This window comes from Mya arenaria, chromosome 11 (genome assembly GCF_026914265.1).
Source record: "Mya arenaria isolate MELC-2E11 chromosome 11, ASM2691426v1".
NCBI classification, from domain to species: domain Eukaryota; kingdom Metazoa; phylum Mollusca; class Bivalvia; order Myida; family Myidae; genus Mya; species Mya arenaria.
Window position 1 is genome coordinate 32,233,710 of NC_069132.1, and position 13,954 is coordinate 32,247,663.

Sequence of the window (13,954 nt, forward strand, 5' to 3'; positions counted from 1 at the left end):
GACTGTGCAAGGATGGGGGTATGTTCTACTGACTGTGCAAGGATGTGTGTATGTTCCACTGACTGTGCAAGGATGTGTGTATGTTATACTGATTGTGCAATGTGTGTATGTTCTACTGATTGTGCAAGGATGTGTGTATGTTCTACTGACTGTGCAAGGATGTGTGTATGTTCTACTGATTGTGCAAGGATGTGTGTATGTTCTACTGATTGTGCAAGGATGTGTGTATGTTCTACTGACTGTGCAACGATTTGTGTATGTTCTACTGACTGTGCAAGGATGTGTGCATGTTCTACTGATTGTGTAAGGATGTGTGTATGTTCTACTGATTGTGCAAGGATGTGTGTATGTTCTACTGATTGTGCAAGGATGTGTGTATGTTCTACTGAATGTGCAAGGATGGGTGTATGTTCTACTGATTGTGCAAGGATGTGTGTATGTTCTACTGACTGTGCAAGGATGTGTGTATGTTCTACTGACTGTGCAAGGATGGGTGTATGTTCTACTGACTGTGCAAGGATGGGTGTATGTTCTACTGACTGTGCAAGAATGTGTGTATGTTCTACTGACTGTGCAAGGATGTGTGTATGTTCTACTGATTGTGCAACGATGTGTGTATGTTCTACTGATTGTGCAAAGATGTGTGTATGTTCTACTGATTGTGCAAGGATGTGCGTATGTTCTACTGATTGTGCAAGGATGGGTGTATGTTCTACTGATTGTGCAAGGATGGGTGTATGTTCTACTGACTGTGCAAGGATGTGTGTATGTTCTACTGATTGTGCAAGGATGTGTGTATGTTCTACTGATTGTGCAAGGATGTGTGTATGTTCTACTGATTGTGCAAGGATGTGTGTATGTTCTACTGATTGTGCAAGGATGTGTGTACTTTCTACTGATTGTGCAAGGATGTGTGTATGTTCTACTGATTGTGCAAGGATGTGTGTATGTTCTACTGATTGTGCAAGGATGGGTGTATGTTCTACTGATTGTGCAAGGATGTGTGTATGTTCTACTGATTGTGCAAGGATGTGTGTATGTTCTCTTTCAATCCACGTTTACTCAGAAGCTTCGCATGTGTATCTTAAGTAAAAATGAAAAAATAATTTTTCTTTATTTTATTGGAAAAAACAAGGTTTCAACTTAACCACTTAACGACTTGATCATCTCTATGTCAGATATTTTAACTTGAATAGTCATCGTGACTTTCCTGTTGGCCTTCAATACATCAAATAACGTCTTTCATTTCAAGTCCTTATTCATCAGCAGCTTTTGGCCATATGCACGCTTTGACTTTACTTCCACTTTCTTCCATGAATGTTATGTCAATGGACTAACTTTCATGTCAATTCCAGTAACCTTTCCAACATACCATTTCTCTTCATACATGGCAGCGACAAACTCTCCTGACTTTAGATCTGTAATTGAAAGACTATTTGGAGTGTCTGGTTGTGTGTTCCTGTGCAAGTATGCGAGTATGTTCTTCATTTCTAAATGATTGAAAAAGAATCTATTGAGTGATCTAATTGATGGAGAGAGACATGAGCATAAACACTAATGGACTGGTTTTAAACTCTGGATTATGTCTGCTTATTCTTATAACAGTTAAAATATTATCTGGTTGTTTGTCTCAATGAAATCTAGGTAAAGTTCTACTGAAGGCTTAATTTGTTTTCTCATTAAAAGCTACATATACAACTCAAATGAGCGATATAGTTCCTAATAAAGACTGCTTTTCGTTACACATGTTTTAAAGTATGTTATTTTTTGTAGGAGTCGGGGTAGATCGTATTTAACTGATGAAATCTTGAAGGAGTTCTGTAATGAGGTGAGTATTTTGAAAAGAATGGGTCTGGTTGCTTGCTTAATTAGCTATCCATCTGAAACATGTAACATGTTGACAAAAGTGCATGAAAGTCAGCGTTTTGGATCATTAGAAGAAATAGAAAAAATAATAATGTTGTTAATTTATTTTTCAACTACAAAGGGTGTAGCTAGTGATGCAGATGTATGCACATGTGTTACATCATAGATAAAAAAAGTAATAGAAAAATAGTGATAGTGCCGAAAAATTAGTAAAAATCCCAAGGTATATGAGGTATAAAACCTTTAGATTCCATGACCAGTGTGTAAAAAATGCCCTAACTATGCCCCTAATTATGACAGATGTGTCTGTGTGTATGTGTTATATAGCAGACATTACTTCATGTTTATGAATATTCTTTACAGAAACAGCGAGACCCGAGATTGAACGAGATCCTGTTTCCGGAGTATGATCTCAAAAGTGTGTGTAAACTCATTCAGACTTACGAAACAGATCCTGATTACAAGAACAAGAGTAAGAGAATTCTTATATATCTGTTAGCATTCTGCAATCTGCCCACTGTTTCATAGTTTTTTTTAATGAATTAGTTCATTTGAAGGACCATGTATTGGATTTTTAATAAACTTGCCATGAAGGTTCACCATGATGAGGAGGTTTGTGGAGCACAAGATCCAGGTCTACACCACAAAGGTCAAGGTTACACTTAGAGATAAAAGCTTGTCCTCAAAGGTCAAGGTTAGGGTTCAGAGGTTAAAAAAGATTATCCTCGCAATTTGCAAAACCATGTTGTTCTGTATTGCACTTGCATGGAAGAGCTTTATATTATGTCTGTGTCAAAGGCTCTTTCAATGGGCTTGAAATTTGGCATCTATTTTTTTTCTAACTAAAAAAGTAGTTTAGGTATTGACAAAGTTTCGTTGCTTTTGTTGGCAGCGGGCCAAAAAAATAACCTTGGCCATATCTTTAAAAGGAAATTGGAGCCCTGGCTGTAACAGCTTATTTATTTGCTCATTGGTCATCTTGGAAGTGTAGTCTTTTTGCTTGCACTTGAACTGGAGAAGTTAACAAAAAAGATGAGTGTTTGCATTTAAGTAAAAAGTTAAATATGTTAAATATGCAAAAAAACAATACAAACAACATCATTTGGAGTGATTCTAAGCATTTTTAAGAATACTTTTTTGTCTCTAGACTGGCTAAGCCTAGATGGATTCTGTCGGTACCTGATGTCGGACGATAATGCCCCGGTATTTCTCGACCGATTGGACATATACCAGGATATGGACCAGCCTCTCTCCCATTACTACATAAACTCGTCGCACAATACCTACCTCACAGGCCGACAGTTTGGCGGTCGATCCTCGGTCGAGATGTACAGACAGGTGCTGCTAGCAGGGTGCAGGTCTGTGCTCCATGTTGTAAGATTAACGTGTGAAGCGTTTCTCTGATCATCGATTTTTATTGATAATTGATCCAAAAAGGGTCAAATTGAAATAATAAAAAAAATATTTTTGAAGGGTGAGATGCTTGTTCTTTGTCATCCTCTTTTGTGTTATGGAAAAGCAACAATGAGATGCCCAACAAATCATACTTGGATGTTATGTGAATTAAGCTCATTGATCTGAAGGCATAGCATTGCTCTTGTTTCTTGCATCTTCCTTGGTAACACAGACATTATGTGTATATGTGTTGTTGATTCAGGTGTGTAGAATTGGACTGCTGGGATGGCCGCAATGAGGACCAGGAACCAATCATCACCCATGGCAAGGCCATGTGCACAGACATACTCTTCAAGGTGTGTACTTTTAACATTTTAAAAATCTTTCAATTAATTAACTCATATTATTTAAAAAAAACATGTAATAAATCTAAGCTATCAAAACATTTTTGTTTTTTGTCAATTTGTGACAAAAAAACACACTTTCTAACATTATTTCAGACCAAACAATGAAATATATTCCTGTGGGGTTAAGGCTATCTTATGCATCATCGATATCATTAAATCAAATTCTAGACATGAGTATCTTGACTTGAATAAGATAATAGCCTTTTGTCGTTTTAAGCAAAAGACTCTAAAACTTGTATAAAGTTTGGACAATCGTCAATTTGTGTTTTTATCTTCTTTAATTTTGGTAAGAATACATCATTTCATCACAAAACATGTGTAGGGAAGCCGCCATTTTGTTTGAAATGAGTGTCACCAATGCTTAACTGATTGATATATACAGCTCATGCATCAGTTACTTCCCTTAATAAAATAAAATTAAAAACTAGTAGGAAAATTATAGTTGATTATATCGCAGCTTTGAAAAAGCTAATTACCAAAAAAATCTGATTCAATGTGTAAATATAGGCGCTCCACATTTTTTAAATTTTATTTTAATATTTTCAAAAACCAAACAACAATTAGGTGTGACCTTAAGGTCATCTCAAAACAGGCAGGTAGAGGGCAATGTTGCAGCACCTCTGTGTTTTTTTATGTGGTTGACTAAATTATATGAAGCAAAAACAACAGTGGTTTAGTAAATTTACTGATGCTTCTTGAAATATAAACACACTTGAACATGCAAATGTATGAATCAACATGTCATAGTTTATATTATACATCATGCACAGCGGCATTTGGCAGTGGAAAGATTTTCAATATTTATAAACTAAATTTTATGACCAGGTTTTTTTGAAGACATATCTTGTTCTAATTTCAATTTTAGTTTCATTTCAGTGTTTATGTGATTTCAGGATGTGATTCAGGCCATACAAGAAACTGCTTTTGTCACCTCAGAATATCCGGTCATTCTCTCATTTGAAAATCATTGTAGGTAAGTGAAATTTAGTTTCTAAGGTACAAAAGATGATAGATATTGTCGTATCCTTGGTGAAGTGCTGTCATCTAGCTTCCTCTGATGATGCAAATATCAATGTATGCCTGGGCTAGGAGCAGCAGGCACATAGGGGACTTGAGATAATTATTGTGGTATTTCCCCTGAACAGACAATTGGGAGAGAAAACTATTAGCTTTAAGTGGATGATTCCTGACTGGCGACAGGATTTGTGGAGACCCAGACAGACTGCCACCCGGGAAATACACTTGGCCTGGTTTAACATCCTGAAGTTTTTGATAATTATATCTGTAACATTATCTACTCCATGGGGGTCAGGCAAAATTGTTTGATGTGCATTGTTGGCATTGTCAGTATGAATAAATCAAAAGTTGGCCATATTTGAAAATTATTTAGGATGTTCACATAACTCTCTTGTAAGTCACATCACTGGGTAAAATATTTGATGTTGTGATAATAAAACTTTGAGTATGATAACTGTTGAGCAATCTCTAATTGATGAAAACATGCTCAATAGACCATTTTTATCCCCCACCGAAAGGGGACATTGAAGAAGTAGGCGTGCTTAGGTGTGTGAGTCCCAAGCAATTTTGAAAAGAGCATTACTCTTAAAGTCTTTGAGGTATTGACTACAAACTTCATATAAAGATAGATCGAAATGCGGTGAAGTGCAGTGCACAAGAACTATAACTCTGCCTGTGAATTTCCCTTATACTGGTAGTAATAATTAAATTAAGGATTAACTGTTACTAAAATAGAAAAAAACACACAACATATTCCAATTTCTGTGTTCTTCAAGGTATTGGCCTTTGCTCAAAATGCGAAGGTGATAATTAACTTCATTTGGCAGGGGATATGGTAGTCTGTGACATCTTTTGTTGGACCTATTAATTATATATAAAAAACTTATTCATTAAGTAATTTTTAATTAAGTGTGTTTTATTCACCTTTCAGTAAATTCCAGCAATATAAGATGTCCCGGTATTGTGAGGAAATCCTTGGAGACTTACTCCTCAAGTCCAACCTTCCAGATTACCCAGTGAGTGTACCAGAATTCTTTGCCTGGTAGAATATATTAACAGGAGAATACATTACAATACTATGTTTAATTAAATAGTCAGTAGCTAACGTAAAACGTAATATTGGATGTACTGTACACATCCTAATAGACACTCATGCTGTATTAACAGGCAGGGGGAGAATTCATTAATATTCTTTTTTACTCTTGGGTCAAGGCAATGCAAAGGAAATGAATTTTCGTTCATATTTTTATTAATTTTTTGTTTCTTAATATTTTAAGTAGCCATTTTAAGTGGCCAAGAATGTGCATAAAAGAGTTGAGTATGATATTAGTTATTAAACCTTAATACAAGAAAAAAATATTTCTTTCTCTGAAACAATTTTTCTCATGTTTTTTTACAAAAAATCTTTAACAATGAGAGAATATATAAGAGAATATAATACTAACAGAATATTAACATTTAAGCTAGTGGTATATTGAGTTAAGTTAGATATTGAGTAATTATTGAAGTATTTTAAGAAACTGGGGCCTGTATCCTAACATTCTTCATTAGTAGCTAATACGTAAACAAACATTGCTTACAACAAATTCTAAAAAAGCTTGTTTAAATTCCTGGGTTTGTACACCTATGCGGAAATATATGGTTATTATTAGTCATTGGCCAGAATTACTTCTCTTTGTTGTATAAAAATTAATAGGCGCAAATATCACCTTTGTATTACAGTTAGAACCAGGGTTTCCCTTACCTTGCCCCTCAACATTGAAGAAGAAAATCCTCATCAAGAACAAACGATTAAAACCAGAAGTGGAAAAACGTAAGACTACAATATATCCTTGACTGAATGAATAATAAATATGATTATGGTGTTATTGATAGGTACAGGAAATATCGATGTATATGTATAAAAAAAATAAAATCTGTTTAATTTGAAAAACTAAATCTATATTATAGCCATAGAATAATGAGTTTTTTAACTGATTTTATATTTGTCAATCGATTGTGTGTATTTTGACCTCTTGTGCTGACATAATATGTTGTTAGCCTCGGTTCTCTTTAGTTTTGCTTTAATGTCATATATTTTTCATATCAAATCCCAACTATGGTAGCGTAAGGAAAAAAAATTAATTGTAACAGACACTCCCATGAATTATTTGCGTGGTGACCAAAAACATACCAAGGTTAATTTAGCAATTTTGTACCTTTACAAAATTTAGAAAAAAAATGATGATAGATCATGTGACTTTAGCTGCACTGCTCAAGGAGTTGTGCCCCTTTATTAGCGTACTCAAGCACCTATGACAAACATTGGTACTTGCTTGTAGTTTTCATATTTCAAATGATTTCTTGTTGTGTTTAGGCCAGATGGAGTTATTTCTGAAAGGTCAGGACCAGGATGCAATAAATGATGACGCGCCAGGCGAAGATCCGATGGTTGTTGCCGAGGCAATAGATGGTGAAGCTGGACCGATCAACGGTAAGATTTCACACGCACACTGAACCCCATGTGGTGGTATTTTGCAAATTTTCTGTGTGTCATTTTTATGTGATCTTTGCATTTTTTCGTTGAATATAGAAGTGTTGGTTAGGTGTATGTTTGGACTTTGAGGGAATCTTGTTACCTGTCTGGCATTTTGAGGATTGTTTGTTCTTGTGCAGTTTTAAGGTTGAATATTTTTTTACATTTTGTTGCGATGAAAACATTGATGGCCAGATGTATATTACGCATATATATAGTAAAACTGTAAAGATATCATAATTATGAGAAGCAAGGTGATTGTGGTGTAGTGGTATGGGAGTACACATCTTACCCAAGAGGTTTAGGGTTCGAGCCCCACAAGGGGTACATTCTCATGGCCTCTAGACACCAGTACTGGTTTCTACACAGGAAATAGTCTCTAGAGTGATTCGCATTACACTGAGCTAACATTAAACTGATATAAGCTTATTATTGGAAAGCTCAACTAAAAGTTCATTATTCTCAAATATGAAAACATCTTACCAAGTTATAAATGTGATTAATAATCAAAGAATTTTGTAATTTTAATGCTTATTTTTATACCTGAACATAATTTTTAATCGTCAACTTAAAAACTTACATTTAAAAGATAGCAATACAGTAGTTTTGTATTATTTGTCTATCACTTTTACATACTATTGTTATTTTATGTCAATAAATATCAGAGTTAACAATTGAAATGTTTATTTTTGTTCAGAACATCAGTTTGCATGTGTAAGTTGAACGGTCTTGAAGACGTTTGATAAACACTCTTGTCTCTTTTCTGGTTGGTTCTGGCTGTTTCTTTTAATGAAAATCACTATGTGAAATTGTAAGTTTTTATTTTGGCTTGTCTGTTTTGCAAAGAAAAAAGTTGTTTCTTTTTTCATAGCCCTAGCGTCAACTGTGCTTGCGGTATCGTCATAGACTAGTGCAAAATCTTTAACCTTGGCCATATCTTAAAAAACATACAAGATATTCATATGAAACTTGGTACACATTTTTCCAGAGGCTGTACATATAATCAATCATTGCTGTATATGCAAGTTACATAACTCTTGCTTTATTAATTATTGAGTTATGCCCCTTCTTCAACTGACAAAAGAAAGAGACGGGTGGTTGTGTTCTCTCCCTGCTACACTTTAATAGCACAAGATATAACATAATTAAAGTCAGCTTATAAAAATACACCCATATTTTATACATGTAGATATGCCTTTTTTTTCATTTATTATTTGCTAAACATGATATAATTTAGATTTAAGCACTTCCTTTTGAATTTTTATCATTGAAAATGATAGATTTTAGTAGTGTTCATTCTTTAATACACATTCTAGTGTTTAGTGATATTATTTTATGAAAATTTATTCTTTGTATTTTTCTTTTTATGAGAAATATTGTAAAATTAATTTTGTTTCTTTGTTATTAATAAAGCCATAACATTGGTTAATTATTTTTTATACAGGAATGGTAAGTTCTCTTCAGTGTGCTACTGATTTTTAGCTCGTCTGATTTTTGAAAAAAAATGAAGAGCTATTGCTGTCACTTGATTGTCGTCGTCGTTTTGTGCTTGGGTCACTTACATGCAAACTACCAAAGCTATCACTTTCAAACTTCAAAGTTCACTATCAGATGTACAATATGAAATAAATAAACTGTGAAATGATAAAATAAGACGAGTGTTCAGCACCTGCAGGCGGTGCTCATGTTTAGTCCATACTATCAGTAAGTATGTCGCAAAAATATGACAGCAGGAGTCTCCATCATAAAAAATGAAAAAAAATTATGACATAGAATAATAAGGTATGTGCTTATGTATGTATATAATTTGCTCCCAAAGGGTTAAAATAAATATGATTGCATTGTTCTAACATTAGACTCAAGCTTAACAAATGGACATAACTAAGTGAACGGTGGTTTTGACAATCTAAGAAGGGATAATTGTTGAAATGTTTGATCCCGATAAAACAACAATTTATTGAAAAGTTGCTTAGTAAAACAAAGGGGAGCCATGGCATTTACATTTGATGGTATTGACAAAAGGGTGGTAGGGTCAGCAGAAGTGAAGTTTAAACAGAGAATGGTTTAAAATAATGGTGCTGTTATTAAAATAAAACAACAAATGTAAAAAATTTAAATAGTGGCATCAGCAAAAACCAAGGGAGTTGAACCAAGGGAGGTGACAAGAACATGGGACAAAATCAAAATTGTTATTTAACTAGAAAAGTTTAAGAAATAATGGCAATATCAAGACAAAGGGGGAGAACTGTTTATTCATGTTATTTTTCTACAGACGATGATAGCAGCAGTACCAGCTCTGACTCTCCGATAACTGAGCTACCACCAAGCAAACCTGAAAGAGACAGGGGTACTTAACTCATGTTGTACTGTATTGCCTAAGTCAGCCAGAGTTCTCATTATCTCCTTTTTATAGTTTATTTATGATCATAATGTGCGTTATCTGTAAATACATACTTCTTTAGCTCAGGTTGGGTTTGGATTTGAAGGAGTAGTGGTGTTTTAAATCATATAGTTTTTTGAAGTTGTATTTTTTTTTTATGAAATTTATTACACTTTTAATTTTCTGAACCATATTTGCATGTTTTGTTTATTGATACATGCATCTGTTTCATAAATTATTAACAGTGTTTTGTCACATGTTTCAGAAAAAAAAAGTTATAATTTCTAAAAGCTCCGATACTGTTTATGAAAGGAATAATATAAAATATATATTGTTTAGAGGCCGATCAGTTTGTAAATGAAAAAGTTTTCTTGAAGTGAGAACTCTGAAATTGAATTTAGCACAAAATTAACTCCCCTGTTGAATGGATAGATAATTACATAGCCAGATCTTTGGTTGTTGACATGTTTTATTTCTATTAACTTTATGTAATGAATGACTTATTTTTTCTAGTCAATTTATGTTGTTATTGTGTCAGTGTAATGCAGTTTAAATAAGATGAAAATATAGTCATAATACATGGTTTAGTTTAGTTGAGCATCAAGAATACCATAACATGATAATGTTCATAAGGATGGAAACACTATGGCAGACCACAAAACAGCTTTGCTTGGGATGTAAAGCTTATGTATTTGTACATTTAGTTTGTAACATGATTGAAATTACACTTGGTGCAAATGATAAAACTCCTACATAAATATGTAGGACACAAATCTGGCCAGCCCCAAAATGGTGCCAACTGTTTTGTAGGGGCAGTGAACCCTTTTTCTACTTTTAAGGAAGTACTGGTAGATTAGAAAAAAATGTATCATTTACCAAAATATTTAGGGTAGGTTACCTTTTTTCCTAGATTTTTTTGACTGATATACATGTAATATCTTATTTATATACCATACATGCAAAGACTTATGGCACTGTTGTCAACTTTTGTAGTTATTACTATTAAATTTTGATATGGTTTTGGGGCTGGCCATGTTTGACCATTTGGCCACAGTTTAGGGGTTGGCCAAGTTTGATCCTTTTGCCATGGTTAAGGGGTCAGCTAAAGAAAAGAGTATTACAAATAAATCAGGAAGTATGTAACCAGAATGGAAATTGTATGTTTGGCAAATTTTTCACTCTGATTTTGTGCCATGTGAAAATCTGTGCTCTTCTAAAAAGGTGCTTTGTTATTCAGCAAAATAAAAGGGAGAAAAAAAAACATGTTTCTTTTGTTATACCCAATAAGAATGAATATTATTCAACCTAAATGTTCAGTATTGTCTTAAAACGTTGTATATTATTGTTATAGCATGAAAATTTTTGGATATGCAATGCATTAATTGCATGCATGGAATTAAGTTTGGTGTTTTGCATCGTTCATTTTATAACAGGTGCACTTGGGCATGTTACTGTTGTTAAGATGTTGTTGATATTGGTGCATAACGTATGGATGTGCATTATTCTATAAATTGTGTTAGTAATAAAGTTTAACTGTACGTAACCATTTTGTTAAGGCAAAGTCCATTAATAAATTATTTAAAATGAATATTTTCTTTTTCAAACTTTTTGTTCAGGACACATTATTATAAAAATTAGATATATCATCATTTATTTTGTGCAAACCTAGTTGTCAAGCATAATAGAGCAAACTTGATCACTTGTAGTTAATGTAGTGTACATACAACAGGCTTAACTCATATGAACCTATTACTCAAGTCAGAGTCTTGTATAAATACATTTATCTCAGGCCTAGCTAAGTTTTGTTTAAGAACATGTTCCTTAAGCTTGAGTTTGATTTAAGAAGTTTCGTTTATAGACCTTTATCTCAGCCCAAGTCTCGTATAAGTACACATTTATCTCCAGTCTGAATATTGTTTTTGAACTCGTTTATCTCAAGCCCAAGTCTTGTTTAAGAGCACATTTATCTCAAGCTCAAGTCTTGTATAAGTGCACATTTATCTCAAGCCCAAGTCTTGTATAAGTGCACATTTATCTCAAGCCCAAGTCTTGTATAAGTGCACATTTATCTCAAACTCAATGCTTGTAGAAGAGCACATTTATCTCAAGCCCAAGTCTTGTTTATGTGCACATTTATCTCAAGACCAAGTCTTGTTTATGAACACATTTATCTGAAGCCCAAGTCTTGTTTAAGTGCACATTTATCTCAAGACCAAGTCTTGTTTAAGAACACAATTATCTGAAGCCCAAGTCTTGTATAAGTGCACATTTATCTCAAGCTAAAGTATTGTTTAAGAACACATGTATCTCAAACCCAAGTTCTGTATATGTACACATTTATCCCAAGCCCAAGTCTTGTTTAAGAACACATTTATCTCAAGCCCAAGTCTTGTATATGTACACATTTATCTCAAGCCCAAGCCTTTATTAGAACTCATTTATCTCAAGCCCAAGTCTTGTATAAGTGCACATTTATCTCAAGCCCAAGTCTTGTATAAGTGCACATTTATCCTTAGCCCAAGTCTTGTACAAAAACACATTTATCTCAAGCCCAAGTCTTCTATAAGAAAACATTTATCGCAAGCCCAAGTCTTGTATAAGAACACATTTATCTCAAGTCTGAGTCTTGTATAAGAACACATTTATCTCAAGCCTGAGTCTTGTATAAAAACACATTTATCTCAAGCCTGAGTCTTGTATAAGAACACATTTATCTCAAGCCTGAGTCTTGTATAAGAACACATTTATCTCAAGCCTGAGTCTTGTAAAAGAACACATTTATCTCAAGCCTGAGTCTTGTATTACAAAATGTTTCTTAAGCTTGAGTCTGATATAAGAAGATATTTTTCCCAAGCCTGCGTTTTGTACAAGAATTTTTCTTAAGACCGAGTCTCATTAAAATTATGTAAATATTTATCTGAAGCCCAAGGTTTGATAGGTAACACATTCATTCTCAAGCCAGAGTCTTGTAAAAGAACTTGTTTCTCTCATGTTGTACATTTAAACACCTTAAATCCAAACAGTGTTAATCCAAACAATGTTAATCTGAACATAGTTAATCTGAACACCATTTATCCGAACACTGTTTATAGGAACACCGTTCACCCAAACACCGTTAATCTGAACACCATTAATCTGAACACTGTTTATAGGAACACCGTTAATCTGAACACCGTTAATCTGAACACCGTTAATCTGAACACCGTTAATCTGAACACTGTTAATCTGAACACCGTTAATCTGAACACCGTTTATCCAAACACCGTTAATCTGAACACCTTTAATCCAAACACCGTTAATCTGAACACCGTTAACCTGAACACCGTTCACCCAAACAACATTTATCTGAACACCGTTTACCCAAACACCGTTAATCTGAACACCGTTAATCCAAATTCCGTTAATCCAAACACCGTTAATCCAAACACCGGTAATCTGAACACCGTTCACCCAAACAACATTTATCTGAACACTGTTAATCCAAACACCGTTAATCCAAACACCATTAATCTGAACACCGTTAATCTGAACACCATTCACCCAAACAACATTTATCTGAACACCGTTTACCCAAACACCGTTAATCTGAACACCGTTAATCCAAACACTGTTAATCCAAACACCGTTAATCTGAACACCGTTAATCCAAACACCGTTAATCTGAACACCGTTCACCCGTACAACATTTATCTGAACACCCTTTACTGGAACACTCTTTATCCAAACACTATTAATCCGAACACTGTAAATGGGACATGGTAATCCAAACACCGTTTATCCACCATACGCAATAGCAGGCGGGCATCAGTTTGAAGCTCATTAAGTGCTTGTTAAAGAATGACATTGAGCACATGTATGTAACTAACATTGATGTCAGATAATGAGGGATTTATTTTAGGTGGTGTAGTTTGTATATAATGGCTGATTAGAACATTTACATAGTCTAACTGAATGGCTGCCGAACAATCTGGAGAAGGGCCCCGTAACCAGCCCGGGAGTATCTCATGGATCCGAAGTTAAAGGGAAAGGTGTTAAGCGGTACCTCAAATAAAAAAACTTACCAGCAGAAATATGAAAACTAAGTGCAGCGAGACATCACATCATTCTTTAAAAGATAGCCAGAACGATACTGATCAATTCGAGTTAACTATATTACTTTAGGTGCATGTTTACTGAATGATATAACATGTTGGTAACATGTAGCCGACATTGCAATCACTACTAAGTGTTTTACGTCACCATTAATTTGCGAACACTGTCATTTTCTAATAATTTTCTAATAATTGTTAATTGGAAATATTGTTAATCTAGGCCCTGATGACTCCAGATAAATGGTGTTTAAATGTATAAAAAAGTTTTTCTAAAGCCCAAGTC

General features: G+C 34.1%; 1 protein-coding gene across 4 annotated transcripts in view; it reads left to right on the forward strand.

Annotated features, from left to right (window-relative positions):
• LOC128207993 (1-phosphatidylinositol 4,5-bisphosphate phosphodiesterase beta-4-like) overlaps positions 1–13,954 on the forward strand; it is an 89,910-nt gene that overhangs the window by 45,250 nt on the left and 30,706 nt on the right. For 3 of the 4 annotated variants that reach the window (XM_052911236.1, XM_052911235.1, XM_052911237.1), the window contains exons 10-18: positions 1,774–1,828; positions 2,230–2,338; positions 3,014–3,224; positions 3,524–3,617; positions 4,562–4,641; positions 5,617–5,701; positions 6,408–6,498; positions 7,042–7,158; positions 9,473–9,547. In XM_052911236.1, coding sequence (XP_052767196.1) covers positions 1,774–1,828; positions 2,230–2,338; positions 3,014–3,224; positions 3,524–3,617; positions 4,562–4,641; positions 5,617–5,701; positions 6,408–6,498; positions 7,042–7,158; positions 9,473–9,547 — 917 coding nt within the window. The remainder of the gene's footprint in view (positions 1–1,773; positions 1,829–2,229; positions 2,339–3,013; positions 3,225–3,523; positions 3,618–4,561; positions 4,642–5,616; positions 5,702–6,407; positions 6,499–7,041; positions 7,159–9,472; positions 9,548–13,954) is intronic. The other variant, XM_052911238.1, reaches the window with a different exon arrangement.